This window comes from Podarcis cretensis (genome assembly GCF_951804945.1).
Source record: "Podarcis cretensis genome assembly, chromosome: 7".
Lineage (NCBI taxonomy): Eukaryota > Metazoa > Chordata > Lepidosauria > Squamata > Lacertidae > Podarcis > Podarcis cretensis.
The window spans coordinates 8,456,779-8,474,543 of NC_137176.1; the positions used below are offsets into that span (position 1 = coordinate 8,456,779).

The 17,765-nt window shown below is 44.9% G+C and overlaps 1 protein-coding gene across 2 annotated transcripts in view; it reads right to left on the minus strand.

Annotated features, from left to right (window-relative positions):
* ICE1 (interactor of little elongation complex ELL subunit 1) overlaps positions 1-17,765 on the minus strand; it is a 43,639-nt gene that overhangs the window by 16,919 nt on the left and 8,955 nt on the right. For both annotated transcript variants that reach the window (XM_079983433.1, XM_079983434.1), the window contains exons 2-13: positions 15,960-16,018; positions 15,098-15,133; positions 13,518-13,535; positions 13,067-13,178; positions 11,746-11,822; positions 9,514-9,551; positions 7,536-7,618; positions 6,472-6,511; positions 6,314-6,373; positions 1,825-1,914; positions 1,191-1,232; positions 240-613 (exon numbers count right to left, since the gene is read on the minus strand). In XM_079983433.1, coding sequence (XP_079839559.1) covers positions 240-613; positions 1,191-1,232; positions 1,825-1,914; positions 6,314-6,373; positions 6,472-6,511; positions 7,536-7,618; positions 9,514-9,551; positions 11,746-11,822; positions 13,067-13,178; positions 13,518-13,535; positions 15,098-15,133; positions 15,960-16,018 — 1,029 coding nt within the window. The remainder of the gene's footprint in view (positions 1-239; positions 614-1,190; positions 1,233-1,824; positions 1,915-6,313; positions 6,374-6,471; positions 6,512-7,535; positions 7,619-9,513; positions 9,552-11,745; positions 11,823-13,066; positions 13,179-13,517; positions 13,536-15,097; positions 15,134-15,959; positions 16,019-17,765) is intronic.

The window sequence follows — 17,765 nt, forward strand, 5'->3', positions numbered from 1 at the left end:
TCCTGCTCTCAGGAGGGTGGGGGTAGTATTTTTTTGCTTTTTGGAGCACTATGAATACCTGCAAAGCCTGTTCAACTGAGAATGAGAATGAGCCAAGTGTACTACCCATGGATAGCACTGCCTCTTTCTGGCCACCTGGCTCCACCCACAAGTAGACTTGCTGTACTGTATTAAGTCAACATTCAATCAAGATTATGACATTACTAGGGCACACGATTTTAACCCATATTTTGACTTACTGGAGTAGCAGCAGGTGAAAACTGTATGGGAGACAGTAGAGGAGGAAGAGGCCTAACCCACTTCAAAATATCTCGCAGATTTTCACCAAGTTCGTCCTGTTCCGTGCTAAAAACATCCACGTTGCCCTCTCCCAAATCTGTCTCTGAAATGACTTCTAGAGATCTGTCTTCGTAAAAAGTGCCGCCACCATTGTAAGCGCCCGTGGTTTCCATGGCCTTGCTTTCTACTGGGCTACCATGCCCAGCAAGTCTGTCGCCCAGCTTTGTCTGCAACGGTGCCAAAGAAACGTGCGTCGTACAGGTTTCAGGTGAAGGACAACCAGAAGGCCTCTCTTCTCGAGGTTTCCTGAATTGTTGAGGATTCCGCGGCGTTTCTATGGGGCAGAAGATCATCTACAATGTAAACAAGGTTTCCATATTTCCTCCACTTTCTGAAGGTTTTAAAAAAAGTTTTCAAACCAATTTTAAAACAAATGGTTTATTATACAGGTTACTGAGTGCCCTACAGGTACACCACTGTGCCGTTGAAAGGTTTTTTTGCAACTCCACAGGCCCTCCAGAAAGTATCCCCTTAATTATTATTTTTTAATTTTAAAAATCCAGGTGTTAATTTTACTGACCACTCTCGGGGGCCCCCTGCTGTGTTTCTGGGGTGCCGTACAGTTTTTGTAACCTTCCCATGACCCTCACAAAATTTTTCCTTAAAAAGTGTAAGACATTCCTAGCGCAGTCTTGGAAGAAGGCATAGGAGGAATGGGGACACACCAAGGAAGATTTCCAGCAGCCTAGAGACAACTGCAAATGCCCTGCAGGTATATATGCATATATTTTGTTCTTGCATTTAAATTATGCAAATATTAAAAGCATAGTGCAAAGTCATTCTAAAAGTTAATTATTGGCATCCGTCTGTCGTGAGATTCAACGGCAGAGTGCCGTTCTAAAAGTACTCACTTTTTTTTCCACGTGCTCTTGAATGACCATGAAAATCTGTTGCTGCAGGTGAGAAAAGAGGCAATTTTTCTTTACTGTTCTTGAAAATTGCAACATACTTTTTCTCTCTCTAAGGACACTGACAAACTGTCCAGAGGAGGGCAACCAAAATGGTCAAAGGCCTGGAAACGATGCCTTATGAGGAACGGCTAAGGGAGCTGGGCATGTTTAGCCTGGAGAAGAGGAGGTTAAGGGGTGATATGATAGCCATGTTCAAATATATAAAAGGATGTCACATAGAGGAGGGAGAAAGGTTGTTTTCTGCTGCTCCAGAGAAGCGGACACGGAGCAATGGTTCCAAACTACAAGAAAGAAGATTCCACCTAAACATTAGGAAGAACTTCCTGACAGTAAGAGCTGTTCGACAGTGGAATTTGCTGCCAAGGAGGGTGGTGGAGTCTCCTTCTTTGGAGGTCTTTAAGCAGAGGCTTGACAACCATATGTCAGGAGTGCTCTGATGGTGTTTCCTGCTTGGCAGGGGGTTGGACTCGATGGCCCTTGTGGTCTCTTCCAACTCTATGATTCTATGATTCTATGATTCTAAGGAAAGCGACTACTTCCAATTATCTCTAGAGATACAGTACTTGGGTCTCACCTAAGATGTAGTCATTTTTGTTGATTTGACTTTTTCCTGTCGAGCTGTCAATACACACCCAGAGCTCCTGCAACAGCAGCTTAATTTTCTCTGTAAAATAACCAAAGAGGCATCCAAACTGTTATGGTACTTGCAGAGAAACATGGATTAATAGAATATATATCTGTATCTGTATCTGCACACACATGTCTTCACTAATACAGGGAATAAGAAGCAAATCCCAAACTGCTGAGGTTATGTCTGTTCCAGTGATGGCAAACCTCTAGCCTGCTAAAGGTAAAGGTAAAGGTACCCCTGCCCGTACGGGCCAGTCTTGCCAGACTCTAGGGTTGTGCGCTCATCTCATCTCTCTAGGGTTGTGCGCTCATCCCTTACCTTTCCTGCCCCGACTTGGCCACAGTGATCCATGCGACGGTCATCTCCAGGCTTGACTACTGTAATTCGCTCTACGCGGGGCTGCCCTTGAAGCTGTCCCAGAAACTCCAGCGGGTACAGAATGCTGCAGCGAGGCTCCTCACGGGGTCTCTGCCATGGGAGCATATTCACCCAGTGCTTTTCAAGCTGCACTGGCTCCCGGTGGAGTACAGGGTCAGATTTAAGGTGCTGTTTTTGACCTTTAAAGCCCTTCACGGCCTAGGACCCTCGTACCTACGGGACTGCCTCTCCTGGTATGCCCCACGGAGAGCCTCAAGGTCCATAAATAACAACACCCTAGTGGTCTCAGGCCCTAAGGAAGTTAGATTGGCTTCAACCAGAGCCAGGGCCTTTTCAACTCTGGCTCCGGTCTGTTGGAACGCTCTGTCTCATGAGACCAGGGCCCTGCAGGATCTGATTTCTTTCCGCAGGGCCTGTAAGACAGAGTTGTTCCGCCTGACCTTTGGCTTGGAGCCAATTTGATTCCCTCCCTCCCTCTTTCCCCCCCCTTTTTTTCTTTTCCTTCTCCTCCTGCGATGAGGCTACATTTTAATATTTTAATGTTCCATTATTTTAATGTTGTATTTTATTTTTGTTTTTAAGTTGTAATCATTCATCTTGTTTTTATTATTGTTTGTAAGCCGCTCTGAGCCCGGCCTTGGCTGGGGAGGGCGGGATATAAATAAAATATTATTATTATTATTATTATTATTATTATTATTATTATCTCACTCTATAGGCCGGGAGCCAGCGCTGTCCGCAGACACTTCCGGGTCACGTGGCCATTGTGACAAGCTGCGTCTGGCGAGCCAGCGCAGCACACGGAAACACCGTTTACCTTCCCGCTGGTAAGCGGTCCCTATTTACTTGCACCCGGGGGTGCTTTCGAACTGCTAGGTTGGCAAGCGCTGGGACCGAATGACGGAAGCGCATCCCGCCGCGGGGATTCGAACCGCCGACCATGCGACCGGCAAGTCCTAGGCGCTGAGGTTTTACCCACAGCGCTACCCGCATCCCCTCTAGCCTACTAGGCCTCCTCTATTGACTTGCCAAGGCTTCTCAGTAAAGTTGAAGGAAGCTTGCTATGTCAGGATCTGTTACCTAAAGACACCTGGAGGTGACAACTCCCAACAGAGCAGTTCTCTCTTTGCTGCTGGTTAGCTATTTCCTTGGAGAGTTGAGCAGGGGACGGAGGCCCACCACTCTGGTCCAATGTTCAGGAAACATATGAGCAGTGATATGAATGCAGCACTTTCTTGCAATCTGCCCTTGGAAAATGATTGAAGGGCTATACAAAAATACAGTGGTACTTCGGGTTACATACGCTTCAGGTTACAGACTCCGATAACCCAGAAATAGTACCTCAGGGTTAAGAACTTTGCTTCAGAATGAGAACAGAAATCGTGCTCTGGTGGCGCGGCGGCAGCGGGAGGCCCCATTAGCTAAAGGGGTGCTTCAGGTTAAGAAAAGTTTCAGGTTAAGAACGGACCTCTGGAACGAATTAAGTACTTAACCCGAGGTAGCACAATTTCTCAGCCCAATTTCTCGACAAATCGATGGATATTCAGCAGAAGTTCTGACTTGACACAATTTGTTACAATACAAGCTAACCAACATGTTCTTTTACCCTTCTTGGCAACTCCCTTGAGCCTGTGTCTCCTCAGAGGACTCAGCCTGTTGACGTGATAAGCAATAGCAAGAAATCCACCTGAATCTATTTAAATTGCATCATTTCCTTCTTGCCTCTGCTTGCCTCTTTGCTAAGTAAGCGGCGTTTTTTTAAAAAAATGGAATGAAATTAAGGAGCTCCGGTTGTATCCCTTTGTTGGTATTCTCAGCACTTTGGGGCATGATCACCATTTTATTTGCATATCACCTTTCCTTGAAAAGATTCATGCTCAAAGCGGCTTGCAAAAAAAAGGAATGCATCTCAAAATCAGCCGCTGCAAGAACAATTCCATAGCAATTTCATAGCAACATAATTGCAAATATAACATCAAACAAAAAAACCACACACCAATATTTCAGCATTATAAATATAAGAAGATTACACCTCCTGGCAACTGCAAAAATAACAAGGGAGACCGATAGCTTCGCCTATGATGTGGGAATGGGTTCCTGGTTGGTAAGGGTAAAGGGACCCCTGACCATTAGGTCCAGTCGTGACCGACTCTGGGGTTGCGGCGCTCATCTCGCTTTATTGGCCGAGGGAGCCGGCGTACAGCTTCTGGGTCATGTGGCCAGCAGGACTAAGCCGCTTCTGGCGAACCAGAGCAGCACACGGAAACGCCGTTTACCTTTCTGCTGGAGCGGTACCTATTTATCTACTTGCACTTTGACGTACTTTCGAACTGCTAGGTTGGCAGGAGCAGGGACCGAGCAACGGGAGCTCACCCCGCCACGGGGATTCGAACCGCCGACCTTCTGATCAGCAAGTCCTAGGCTCTGTGGTTTAACCCACAGCGCCACCCGCGTCCCACTCCTGGTTGGTACTTGCATGTAAAAGGAGAGGGATAGATTCAGGTCTTGTCACCTGGAACAGGAAAGAAAGCACTTCCAGGCGACCAGGTAGTGAAGCTTCTTTGAAAGCAAATGTGTCTTTCTCCCCAGCCCTTAACAAGTCATGAATGCACCCAACTGAACCTGGGTGGGCAGACGAGTCAGATTTTTGCCTGTTGATCTGAAAATGGCAACTGCACTTCAGACATGGCCTTCTAAACAAAAAAAGTTCTAGTGTCCTATGCAGCTTGCAGTGGGAAAGGAAGGGTTGAAGAAGGAGCCCAAACTCCCACGCAGCAGATGCCCAGCATATACAAAAGCACAAATGTTTTCAGCCCCAAATCACTAGCTTTGCCAGGAAGACCAGGGTTAAATTCTAAAACACCTCTCTACAGTCCACCCCAAATGCATCACAACTTTTCTTCTAAAATAACCCCATGAGCGCAACAGAACCCAACAGATTGTTCCCCACCCACGCAGATCAATTCCTTACAGTTCTGTTCAGTTCTGTTGTCTGCCATCTAATCCCCTAGGCTTCCACTCGCTCTACAGAACTGGGGAAATTGCAAATGTTGCCTTCTGCTTGGCTGTCCAATGGTCTCCACCCTCACTGAAACGTGCTGCTAATTTCAAGGGAGCTGTGGTGACAGGCCACGGCTGAGACACCCAGCATTAGCCAGCAATGAATCAGTCTCTCAGTGGTTCAATAATGTGTAGGGGGTTAGATGCTGGAAAGCAAGGTCTTGGGTATCATGTCTGACGACCTCGTCTTAGGCAATGATAAATAATTTGTCTCCATCCAACTGCAGTTCTAAGAAGCAAAGAATACTTACAGCAGAGTAACAAGTTCAAGCTGACATAAAAGCTATCGTAGGGCTAGGCAACCTAAGACCCGGGGGCCAGATGCGGCCCAATCGCCTTCTCAATCCGGCCCGTGGATGGTCCAGGAATCAGCGTGTTTTTACATGAGTAGAATGTGTCCTTTTATTTAAAATGCATCTTTGGGTTATTTGTGGGGCCTTTCTGGGGTTTTTACATGAGTAGAATGTGTGCTTTTAATTAAAATGCATCTTTGGGTTATTTGTGGGGCCTTTCTGGGGTTTTTACATGAGTAGAATGTGTGCTTTTAATTAAAATGCATCTCTGGGTTATTTGTGGGGCATAGGAATTTGTTCACCCCCCCGCCCCCCACAAAATATAGTCTGGCCCACCACATGGTCTGAGGGACGGTGGACTGGCCCACGGCTGAAAAAGGTTGCTGACCCCTGACCTATCGTCATGCAGCTTGTTACATGTGGATGACCACAAAGCAGAACCTTTGGGCTTGCTGGCTGAGGCGGCCATGCTCTCAAGCCCTTTTCTCAGCCAGATCTTGGGGCCTTGCACATGTCCCATGCAGTGGGCAATCTCTCCTATTCAGCTCCTTTAGGATACTTGCAAGAATCCAAGTAGGGCTGAAGGGTGAGGCCTTGTAGTATGAGGATGTGATGACTGTATAGATGACAACTCAAAGAACAGCAGCTATGAGCAATTGCAATCTTCTTATATTAGAGAGAAAATACTTATACATACCAACCTTTGTCTAGGTCTGCTACAGGACTTGCTCTGTCACTTTGGGTCTCAGCATTCTTCAGCACTGAGGGGAAATAAGACAGACACAGATATCAGATCAACAATTAAAACTGGAACCCTGCCACTGAAAATCCGTTACGGTAAAATAAAGTGAAACATCACCTTTCTTTTGCTTTGCATTCGGGAAGCCATCAGTCTTCTCCTGTCAACATCAAGGGAAGAAAACCAAACCACATTAACATCCTTAACTTGTAGTATTGTCAGTGGAAAGAGATTCGACTCTGGTTACTGTTTAAATTACCTCATGACCTCTCAAATGTATTATACAGTAGCACCTCGGGTTACAAACGCCTCGGGTTACAAACTCCGCTAATCCGGAAGTAGTACCTCGGGTTAAGAACTTTGCCCCAAGATGAGAAAGGAAATTGCGTGCCGGCGGCGCGAGGGGAGGCCCCATCACTGAAAGCGCACCTCAGGTTAAGAACAGTTTGGGGTTAAGAACGGACCCCGGGAACGAATTAAGTTCCTAACCTGAGATACCACTGTATAAGGATTGGGAGCCTCCAGATTTTGCTAGACTACAACTCCCATCGTCCCTTACACCTGGTCATGCTGGCTAGGGGTTGGAGTCCACCATCATCTGGAGGGTCACAGCTCCCTGGTTTCATAGGCTTGGTGGAAAATCAGAACTGTCCCTTGTTACTCTTGCCATCCCTCCCCTTCTGTGCTTATTGTTACCTCTTCATTCCCTCTGCCCAAATTTAGACTGTAAGGTCCAAGGTGGAGGGAGAAGGAAAGAGCTGTCTTTTATTTTAACCCCCCCCCCCAATTATCATGGCACATGGGTACCGTGTAACAGTAACGTTTTTACTTTGGACCTTAAAGCAGCAACAATTCTGCCCAGCAGCCTAAACCATTTCTGTGATCAGTTCTCCCCACATTGTCTAGTCTTCCACCAGTTTACCCACTGCAATGATGGGAAATAAGTCATCAACAGATAATAATAATAATAATATCTTTATTGTCAGTGGGAAAAGAACAGTGGGAAAAGTAGGCATGCCAAGTCCACATTTATGACACACACTCTGCATCTTGGGGGGGGGGAATCATTAGGAGGAGATACTTACTCTGTAACTTATAACAAAGCATGCAAAGAAACACAAATTTGTGTTTACTGCAAAAATGCAAAAAAACAAGCACCCCAAACCCCTGCTTAAGAAAGTTACCTGTGCTTTCTTCAATTCCTTCTCAAGAATTTTCTTCTCTGCTTTCAGCTGCTTGAATTCCTGGATGTGCTTTGCTGCAGCCTCTTCATTTAAAGGAAAAAAGCAATCAAAATGCATGAAAACCATTAAGCTCGACTTAGTGGCACAAAAGTCAGCCAACAAGGGCGAAATGCACCTGCATGGCGATGCCTTCCCTTTCAGATTTGTCAAACTCTAACAGTTTATTCAGGGGTTGCAGCATTCAGCTCTGCACTATCATGTATTTCATTAGGATTTCATCACACTGGATGAATGCCGCTTGGCTCGGTCAGAGACAGGTATTATCCTACCAACTGCACACAACAGCTCCACACCTTTTTCTCCAAGTGTGTAAATGCCCACATGCCTTAGAATTCTGCTTAATGAGCCCTAGGGAACTAGAATTTTATTCATACCAAACACCACTGACAACAAAACCTTTCCGTGTAATAAATATATATTTGCACCCTTCCATTTCAACAGGTCAAATTCTTAAATTGTGCTTTGTCAAGGTTTGCTATAAGAACCTAAAATGCATACAGATATCCTTAAATGGCAATAATCAAGTCTGAGTTCTTTGCATAATGTTATACTCGGATAAAAATTTATGCAGCAATCCAACTAGGTTTTTTGTAAGTGGATCAAGCTCTGCAAGTTATTCAGCTACCAGGGGTTTGGCAGAGGTGGTACACTGACATTTAATTTATAAACACTCAAGAGACAAATTTCTTAACAGTTATTCTACTTTCCTTTGGACATTAAACAAGTAGAGTAATACGTGACATGAAAATCAGGACAAAAACAAACAAGAAATAATTTTAAGGAGCTTTCATTCTTAATTTCAGGATCTTGTCACAGCTACTAACAACTGCCCAGAGCCAGGACAGGAGAGCACAATTGTCTTCCTGCTGTCATTTCTCATATATTTTCATGAGAAAATATAGTATAAACCTTTTATGATTTAAATAATGAAATTATTTTACAGCTTTCTAACAACAGACCACTCTAAATTCTAACAATTCATGACTTAAGGCAATCTTGGAATTTTTATACTTTGATTGACAGTTTCATTAAAACAGGGACTCAGCTACACAGCTGCAACTAAAATGTTTTAAGTGCAATATACAATGTGACACTAGATGGTGAGCCTTATGGAAAATTCAATGTATTTTTAAAAACGCTTTTAAAAAAGCATTTTCAGAATGGTTTTTATATGAGTGTACATTCCACCCAGATGTATAATTAACCTTTTACAAGCTAATTCATTCTCGCACTAACTAGCTCAATTTTATCTAAGGAATTGTTCTCTCTTTTATTCCCATGAAATAGAAGTACAGCATTTGACACTGCAATCCTGACATTAGTTGAATGGGGTAAAAGGTAAAGGCAACAGCGAAGAAAGCAAAAGGTGAATCAAACTCAGGTTTTTAAGGTAAACTGACTGGGGCAAAATTGTTGGTGTACCTCTCAACCCTACTTAAAATACACATAAACTATGCAACACTCTCTTTTCTTACAACAATGTACTAGATAAAGGTAAAGGTACCCCTGCCCGTACGGGCCAGTCTTGACAGACTCTGGAGTTGTGCGCCCATCTCACTTAAGAGGCCAGGGGCCAGCGCTGTCCGGAGACACTTCCGGGTCACGTGGCCAGCGTGACATCGCTGCTCTGGCGAGCCAGAGCCGCACACGGAAACGCCGTTTACCTTCCCGCTGGTAAGCGGTCCCTATTTATCTACTTGCACCCGGAGGTGCTTTCGAACTGCTAGGTTGGCAGGCGCTGGGACCGAGCAGCGGGAGCGCACCCCGCCGCAGGGATTCGAACCGCCGACCTTTCGATTGGCAAGTCCTAGGCGCTGAGGCTTTAACCCACAGCGCCACCTGCGTCCCACAACAATGTACTACTTTAAACCTAAAGGTTTTCTGTATCTGAAATGTGAATTTATTTGCAGTGAATTACCTTCAAGTTTCTTCACTTTAGTTTCCAGTTTCTTCTTCCTGACCATGTTTAAAAAAAAAACACACACCAAAAAATGAGGATAGTATTCTATTGATACAGATTTTTGGCTTTTTGTTCAATCTAATATACAGAACATAAAAGCTTCCTTGATAACACAGGTTTATTATGATTTGTGTAGCTCAGGCTTACACTTCCGATTGAGTTTTGAATCAGAAAGTGGACCCAACCCAGTTCTTTGTGATGCTAGGACCCCACAATCGTCACCACTGCTACACCGTCTGTCCATAAAATATATCATACATCAAGGGAGAGGAGCAGATAGAAAAGTCATGCCAAAGGAGAGACAGCATGCTGCCCAGCTGGGCAATGAATTTTGGTTACAGGCCACTCTGAACAGGTGGTAGATGGAGAGGCATATGTGAGATGGGCGCACTCCATTCACTGCAGCAAAGAACGCAGCACCTCCCAGAATGAGAAGTGGTCGGAAGTGCACTAATTCAGAGTGTGCCCCAGAGTTCTTTGCACTGCTGAATAGGGAAGTCAGCTAGGTCAGATGTAGCACATGCCTCCCCTTGCACACAATTTTTGGCCAGACTAATTGAATTGAAATACTTTAGTGACACTTGTACAACTTGTATACCGTGAGATTACATGAGCACCCCCCACTCAGCTCTCTTAGTCTTAATTCCCCTCTTTTACTGACGCACACCCACCAAACCCGAAAGTCAGTTGCCCTGTTGTTATATTTTCATTTAGCAGCCTAACAGCCCAAGGATAGAAGCTGTTCTTTACCCTGTTGGTGCGACTAATCATGCTTCTATATCTTCTGCCCGAGGGCAGGAGATCAAGAAAGTGCTGGCCAGGGTGTGAATCATCCCTGAGAATTTTCCTCACTCTCCTGAGGCAACCTTTTTCTGTTATTTTATCCAGTGGATTCACGGGACAGCCCATAATATCTTGTGCTGTATTCACCACCCTCTGTAGGCACTTCCTATCAGTTGATGTCAAACCAGCGTACCACACCGTGATGCAGTATGAAAGGATACTTTCTATTGTTGACCAGTAGAAGGAGATCATCAAATGTTGATTGACATCGTTCTTCCGCAATAATCTGAGGAGATGGAGTCTCTGTTGGGCTTTCTTAACCACCTGGGTTGTATTTATTTTCCAAGTAAGGTCTTCACTGAGATAAGCTTCTAGGAATTTAAAGGAAGAGACTCTCTCCACACAGCCCTCCACGATGTACAGCGGGGCTAGTTCTCCTCTCTTCCTCCGAAAGTCCAACACCATGTCCTTTGTCTTGCTGATATTAAGGTGCAAGTTGTTCCCTAGGCACCATGTAGCTATTTGGACACCTGCCGTCCAAATCTTGCAATGCACCCTACCTCAAGCCACCGTGCAACATATTCATGTTGTGCATTTCATGCAAGGATCAAAATCAACCTAGCCATTTTTGTCCGGAAGACTAGTAGAAGTTAAATGAATGTCCCCTCAGCCAGCAACCATTTCCAAGTAATCAACAGGCCTTAATTTGCCGCACCCTGTGAAGTCCACTTTATGGAATGTGGGTTCTGATAATCCCAGTCCCAAACAGTGAGAAGGGTAGGTAGGGAATGAATTCAGAACGGGTTGCTCGTCTCTCCTTTTGGACTGCTAGGCTCCCCCTCCCTGAAACACCACCTAATATGGTTTTGTGTTTCAGTACTGCCTACATGGCCCTAACAACTGATAAGATGTACAAGAAATAAGGTAAAGGGACCTCTGACCATTAGGTCCAGTCGTGGCCGACTCTGGGGTTGCGGCGCTCATCTCGCTTTATTGGCCGAGGGAGCCGGCGTACAGCTTCTGGGTCACGTGGCCAGCATGACTGAGCCGCTTCTGGCGAACCAGAGCAGCACACGGAAACACCGTTTACCTTCCCGCCGGAGCGGTACCTATTTATCTACTTGCACTTTGACGTGCTTTCGAACTGCTAGGTTGGCAGGAGCAGGGACCGAGCAACGGGAGCTCACCCCATCGCGGGGATTCGACCTTCTGATCGGCAAGTCCTAGGCTCTGTGGTTTAACCCACAGCGCCACCTGCATATGATTAATTCCTACACTGAGAAGGTTCTTAATTCCCACTCCTTCCACACAAACACGACTATAATCTGAACATAGAATTTTTTTTCATCTAACTCCAAAGGAGAAAAATAGTATAAATTCACCATTTGGTTCATTTATACGACTCACATCATGTCACTTTTGTTCATTTCATCTTTCACCCGAACATATTCCAGATGAGTTTCCTGGTATATCTTGAGTGAACTCTAGTTAAAGAAACAGATAGTGATTAAAATACAGACATGCAAATAAACAAATATTTTCTTATAGCTAATGAACTGATTCCTAATATCATAAAACAGCATCGCAAAAGTCAGAAGACATATACTGAATAAGGTTGCAGGAGAAGGGGTGTCCACAGCTGTGGAACCACCACTAAAAAGACTCTGGCCCTGATGCCTACTAGGGATGTACAATATTAGCTTTTCAATGTTGTGATGTTGAAAAGCGGAGGAGACGAGGAAAGAATGAGCTCCATTGGCCATGGGTCCGATACAGCTCCTTCCTCCGCACACTGGTGACAGAGGGAATCCCTCTGCTGGCGGCACTGGCATGCCAAGGGAACAACAAGAACAACAACAACAACAACAACAACAACAACAATAATAATAATAATTTATTGATACCCTGCCCATCTGGCTGGGCTTCCCCAGCCACTCTGGGCGGCTACACAGAAAATATTAAAATACTGTAATACATCAAACATTAAAAGCTTCCCTAAACAGGGCTGCCTTCAGATGTCTTCTAAAAGTCTGGTAGTTGTTGTTCTCTTTGACATCCATTGGCTCCAGTGCCTCATTCCTCCCTCGGTTTGAGGGCCAGAATATTTCAGAATAAAAAGATGTTCTCAAAAGCTTCCCTAAACAGGGCTGCCTTCAGATGTCTTCTAAAAGTCTGGTAGTTGTTGTTCTCTTTGACATCCATTGGCTCCAGTGCCTCATTCCTCCCTCGGTTTGAGGGCCAGAATATTTCAGAATAAAAAGATGTTCTCATGGGCCAAATGGGAGGCCTGGAGCAGCGGCGTAGCGTGGGTTGTCAGCACCCGGGGCAAGGCAAGTAATTTGCGCCCCTAACCCCTAACCTGCCGCCGCTGCCAGCTTCTTCTTGCTGCTGCCTGGGCTGCTGCCATGGGGCTCTGCTACAGCCTGCGCCCGAGGCTCTTCGGCGACTCCGGAGGCGGCGAGCGCCCCCCCCCAGATGTTGCGCCCGTTGTGGCCGGCCCCCCCTGCACCCCCCACGCTACGCCACTGGCCTGGAGGGGTTAATCAGTTAGTCCTGTGGGTCTGAAGCTCCCCTTCCCTGCACAAAGGGATTACAGAACAACCCTCCAGCTACCTTCTTAAGGTCACTCTTGGGCTCCTAGGTGCAAGCCCTCACTCAGGGACAGGCGACCCAGATGTCTCAAAGCAGGCCTCACCACTTTCTTTCTTTCTAAATATTTTCTAATTACCTTCTTCTCCTCCAGCTCTGCTTTCACAGATCCCAGCTCCTCCTGACACTTTTCTAGAGGCAATATTTTCTGCAGCATTTGCTCCACTTGGTGACGAAGTGTGTCATTTTCTCTGAAACGGGGCAATTAATATAACAGGAGTGGAAACGAAACCAGAGACTTGCATGCAATATCTTACTGTCTCCGTGGACACGAAGCCACAGTAGTCCCATGCCCTCCCACCATGGCCCAAGCCACACAGCAAACACAAACCAAAATGTCCTTATAATATCACATTAAACTCTCAAACCTATTTGCTTAAAAACTATTCCCAACACCTCACTCTTTTGTCTCAGGGAGCAGACAAAGTACAGAACCAATTATTAACACCCAGAGATTCATCCAGCGGTGATAACTCCCAAGCCCAAAGCAGTGGGCACAGCGTCAGAATTCAAGCAGAATGAGTTCTTACCTTACAGCAAATTGAAGCTGTGATATCTGGTTAAGGAAAACCTCAAATGCAGAGATTAGCTCGATGGCCACAGTTACAGATCAACAAAACCCACTGTGCCTCAGAGGCATTTCTTATGAGTCTGTTGATAGTCTGATAGCAATATTCATGTACAAAAAGGATGCATTTCATGTCTTGCCTCGAAGGAAGCACGAAGAAGATATTTTATTATTACTCTCAAGGGCCCAAGAACTTGAGAACTGTACAGAGCAGAACCTGACACGTCAATGGCTGGGTTTGCTTTAACCATGTATGTGAATGGTAGCTTGTCTTTGCATGCTTCATTTTTCCTACCATTGTCTGTCACATGCAAGATCTGAGCCTCTACAGCAGGCGTCAGCAAACTTTTTCAGCAGGGGGCCGGTCCACTGTCCCTCAGACCTTGTTGGGGGCCGGACTATATTTTGAATTTTTTTTAAAAAAAATGAACGAATTCCTAAGCCCCACAAATAACCCAGAGATGCATTTTAAATAAAAGCACACATTCTACTCATGTAAAAATACCAGGCAGGCCCCACAAATAACCCAGAGATGCATTTTAAATAAGAGGACACATTCTACTCATGTAAAAACACGATGATTCCTGGACAGTCTGTGGGCCAGATTGAGAAGGCGATTGGGCCGGATCCGGCCCCTGGGCCATAGTTTGCCTACCTATGCTCTACAGGTCTGGGGTCTACCTACAAACTACACCTCCAGCAGGAGAAACATTTTCTCTGATGATCTTCTGCTGACATGCAAAAAGCATTTTTATTCAGACAGACTTTTGATCTAATAAGCTGACTTGTTATGATTTGCAGGTTGCTCAATTGGATGTTGTTTTTATAAGTTTTACCTTCTTTTATGCTGTTCCCATTTTATCCTTTGTATTTTACTCTGTTAACTGCCTTCAGCAGTATTTGGGATACACATATTATACATACCTAACAAACAAAATGAAGTGTTGGTTATGATGAATATATTGAGCTTGCACACTCCGGATTTTCCCTTTCAATCTGTGCAGTTAGGAGCCTGGTTTTTCCCCAGCATGTATGCATTTTTCAATGAAAGCCCAACAAGACTTGTTCCTAAAGCACTTGCCCCCAAATATTAAAAAATTAACCTCAAAGCAGCAACCTTCAGGCTTTAGCATGACAGTGAAAGACGGGGTCAGAATACATTAGCGGCTTCAGTTACAGAAGCCTCTTTCACACAATGTTCACAAAAGCTGTTCCCGTTGCCAAGGAAATGGGATGCCTCCTTTCTGCCAAGGACACTGTGGCTGCTGTTCCCTACCTGTGTGCTGCTGCCTGATGCAACTCAGGGTAATCTGAGCCTTGGCAAATTACGCCACCAAGATTTCAAGTCACAAAGTTGCTACCTTTTCAACAACATCTGTAGGGTGTGCAGTTCAGCCACCCAGTACAGACATGCTCACTATGTATAATTAAGTTCTAACACTTAAACACACCCTACCACCACTTTTGATTTCCCACAACAGCGCTTTGCTCCAAGCAATATGCATTCAATTTATTTTCTAGGAAAAGAAACGCAAAAGGATATCGTTGCACTTTTGCTGGTATTCTGTCAGCAAGTGGCTGTAAGAGAGGGGGGGGGGAGAATTAAATGCAGGTCCATGCTGAACAAATAAATACATGAAATATTATTGTGCCTGGTGCATATTGAAAATGATCTCTGTGCTTTATAGATTAGTTAGCAAGGGCAGATAGGCTTTCTCACATTACTACAAAAAAAATCAGATTTATTTATTTTAAAAATGTAACACGTCCTTCCACTTCTCACACCAGTATAGATAATATGCTGCACATATGTTCGCACATGATGTAAAGCCAAACCATGCCTTAGTGTGTGTGGCTTATCAGTGAGGGCTACCTGGGAGTAAGATATGGTTTGGCTCTCAGTGTGTTATCCAAACCCAGGCTCATGGACTGGCTCACTCCAGACAAACCATGAGCTGTAACCAAGGTCTGCTCCTGGTTTACATCTTGTACTATGTTTGGGAGGATGCCACACTACGCCAAACCATGGCTTTGCTCTCAACAGCAGGAAGAGGGCAATTGTTGTCACCTTCTCTTCAGTAGCCTGTGTGCTTGTGCTAAATCATCTTTAGCTTAGCATTATGTGCTCCCTGAATCAATGTTTGCCTATTTACAGTCCTCCCCGCCCACCACAGCGCCTTTGTGGACTACAAGAACTCCTGTGGTCCTGTGCTGAAAAGTTAAGTCTGCTGCACTGCATCAGGGCCATACCGAATGCATTTTTGCAGAGCAGAGGATTTTACTCCCATTGGGTTTGAATAAAATTGAAAGCAGTCGAGCTGTGCACAAAAGTGGAAAAATGAAAACAGTTATGCGTACACAGGCGAAAAATACATTTGTACAAAAATGGTGACAACCTACTTACTCAGTATCAATGATCTTTTGCTTTAATGCAATTAGGGCAGCTACGTATTCATTTAAATTCTGAAAGAAAAAAATGTAGAAGCCAGTTAAGGAAATTCAGCTCCCACACTCCAATAATATATTCTAAGTTCGTACTACTCAAACTGGGCACACGTTTTGCAGACAGCAAAAAAGATAGGAAAACTGAAATCAATGCAATCACAGACAAGATGAAGCAGGTGGCAAATGAATATGTAAAAATCACTTTTAAAAAATCACTTTTAAAATAAAAAGGGAAAAGAACCCGTATAATCTTAGGTTAGTATATTTACAGTACCTAAATTTAAAAAAGAAGCAGTGGACAGAGCTCCATGCCCCAGGTGCCCAGAAATTAGGAATTTTAGGCATATCCTAAGCATTAGAATAAGGGATGCGAGTGGCGCTGTGGGTTAAACCACTGTGCCGCCTGGGCTTGCTGATCGAAAGGTCGGCGGTTCAAATCCCTGCAATGGGGTGTGGTCCTGTTGTTCGGTCCCTGCTCCTGCCAACCTAGCAGTTCGAAAACATGCAGTGCAAGTAGAAAAATAGGTACTGCTTCAGCGGGAAGGTAAACAGCGTTTCCGTGCGCTGCTCTGGTTTCGCTAGAAGCGGCTTAGTCATGCTGACCACATGACCGGGAAAGTTGTCTGCGGACAAACGCCGGCTCCCTTGGCCAGTAAAGTGAGATGAGCGCCGCAACCCCAGAGTCATTTGCGACTGGACTTAAGTGTCAGGGGTCCCTTTACCTTTACCTTTAAGCATTAGAATATACAAACTCAAGTTTAGCCTTTTCAGTGGTGGCTCTGCAATTGTGGAATGACCTTCCTTTCGAGGTTTGGCTTGCCCTCACTTTATATTCGTTTAGACAACAGGCAAAAGCTCATCTTTTTTGCCACACTTTTAGAGTTTGGTGGGAAGAGTTGTTCCCAAGTTTTGATGCTGGCAGTTATGTTATTGTGCCCCTTTCCTGGCCAATTCTCAACAGGTTTCCTAACATTTGGTGGGAAACTTGGAACCTGAGCATCTTAAAGAATTTAGTAAAATTAATTTAAATGGAATGTGGGAGGGGTGAGAGGGATTTGAAATCTATTTGTTCAGCAGCGTCATATAGTGCAGTTTAAAACTAATTTCAAAATGTCAGGGACAAGATGGATTAGAAGTTATAGGGCATTAGTATTAGACAATGAAGGCAACAAGCAATAACAACAGAGTTTTTAAAGCTATTTGTGACTATATGTCTCATATTCAGGCAGGCTTGTAGATCATTGTTTGCCGGCTTGGTTACAGCAAGTAAGAATCATCACCAGGTGACCAAGTAGGGAAGACTTTGTTCATTGGAAGATACTTTCTTTTCCTTTCAAATTGTCAATGTGTTACAAATGCTTGAAATAGGTATGTGTGAGCAGGCAAGTGAGCCCATAAACATTTCCTACTTGTACCGTATTTTTCGTCCCATAGGACACTCCATCCCATAGGACGCACCTACTTTTTTTTTGGGGGGGGGGAAATAAAGGGAAAAAAATTACCTTTATTTCCCCCCCAAAACCAGATCGGGGAACAGTGGGATGGCGGCGCTGCGCCTCCCCGCTGTCCCCCGAGCTTGTGGGGCTGGCCGATGTCTGTCCGCACCCACGCCTCTCGCTCTCCAGGCTTCAGCGAAAGCCTGCATTCGCCCCATAGGACGCACACACATTTCCCCTTCATTTTTGGAGGGGGAAAAAGTGCGTCCTATAGGGCGAAAAATACGGTATATATTATATCAAGCAGTTCCATCCAAATTTTATTGGGT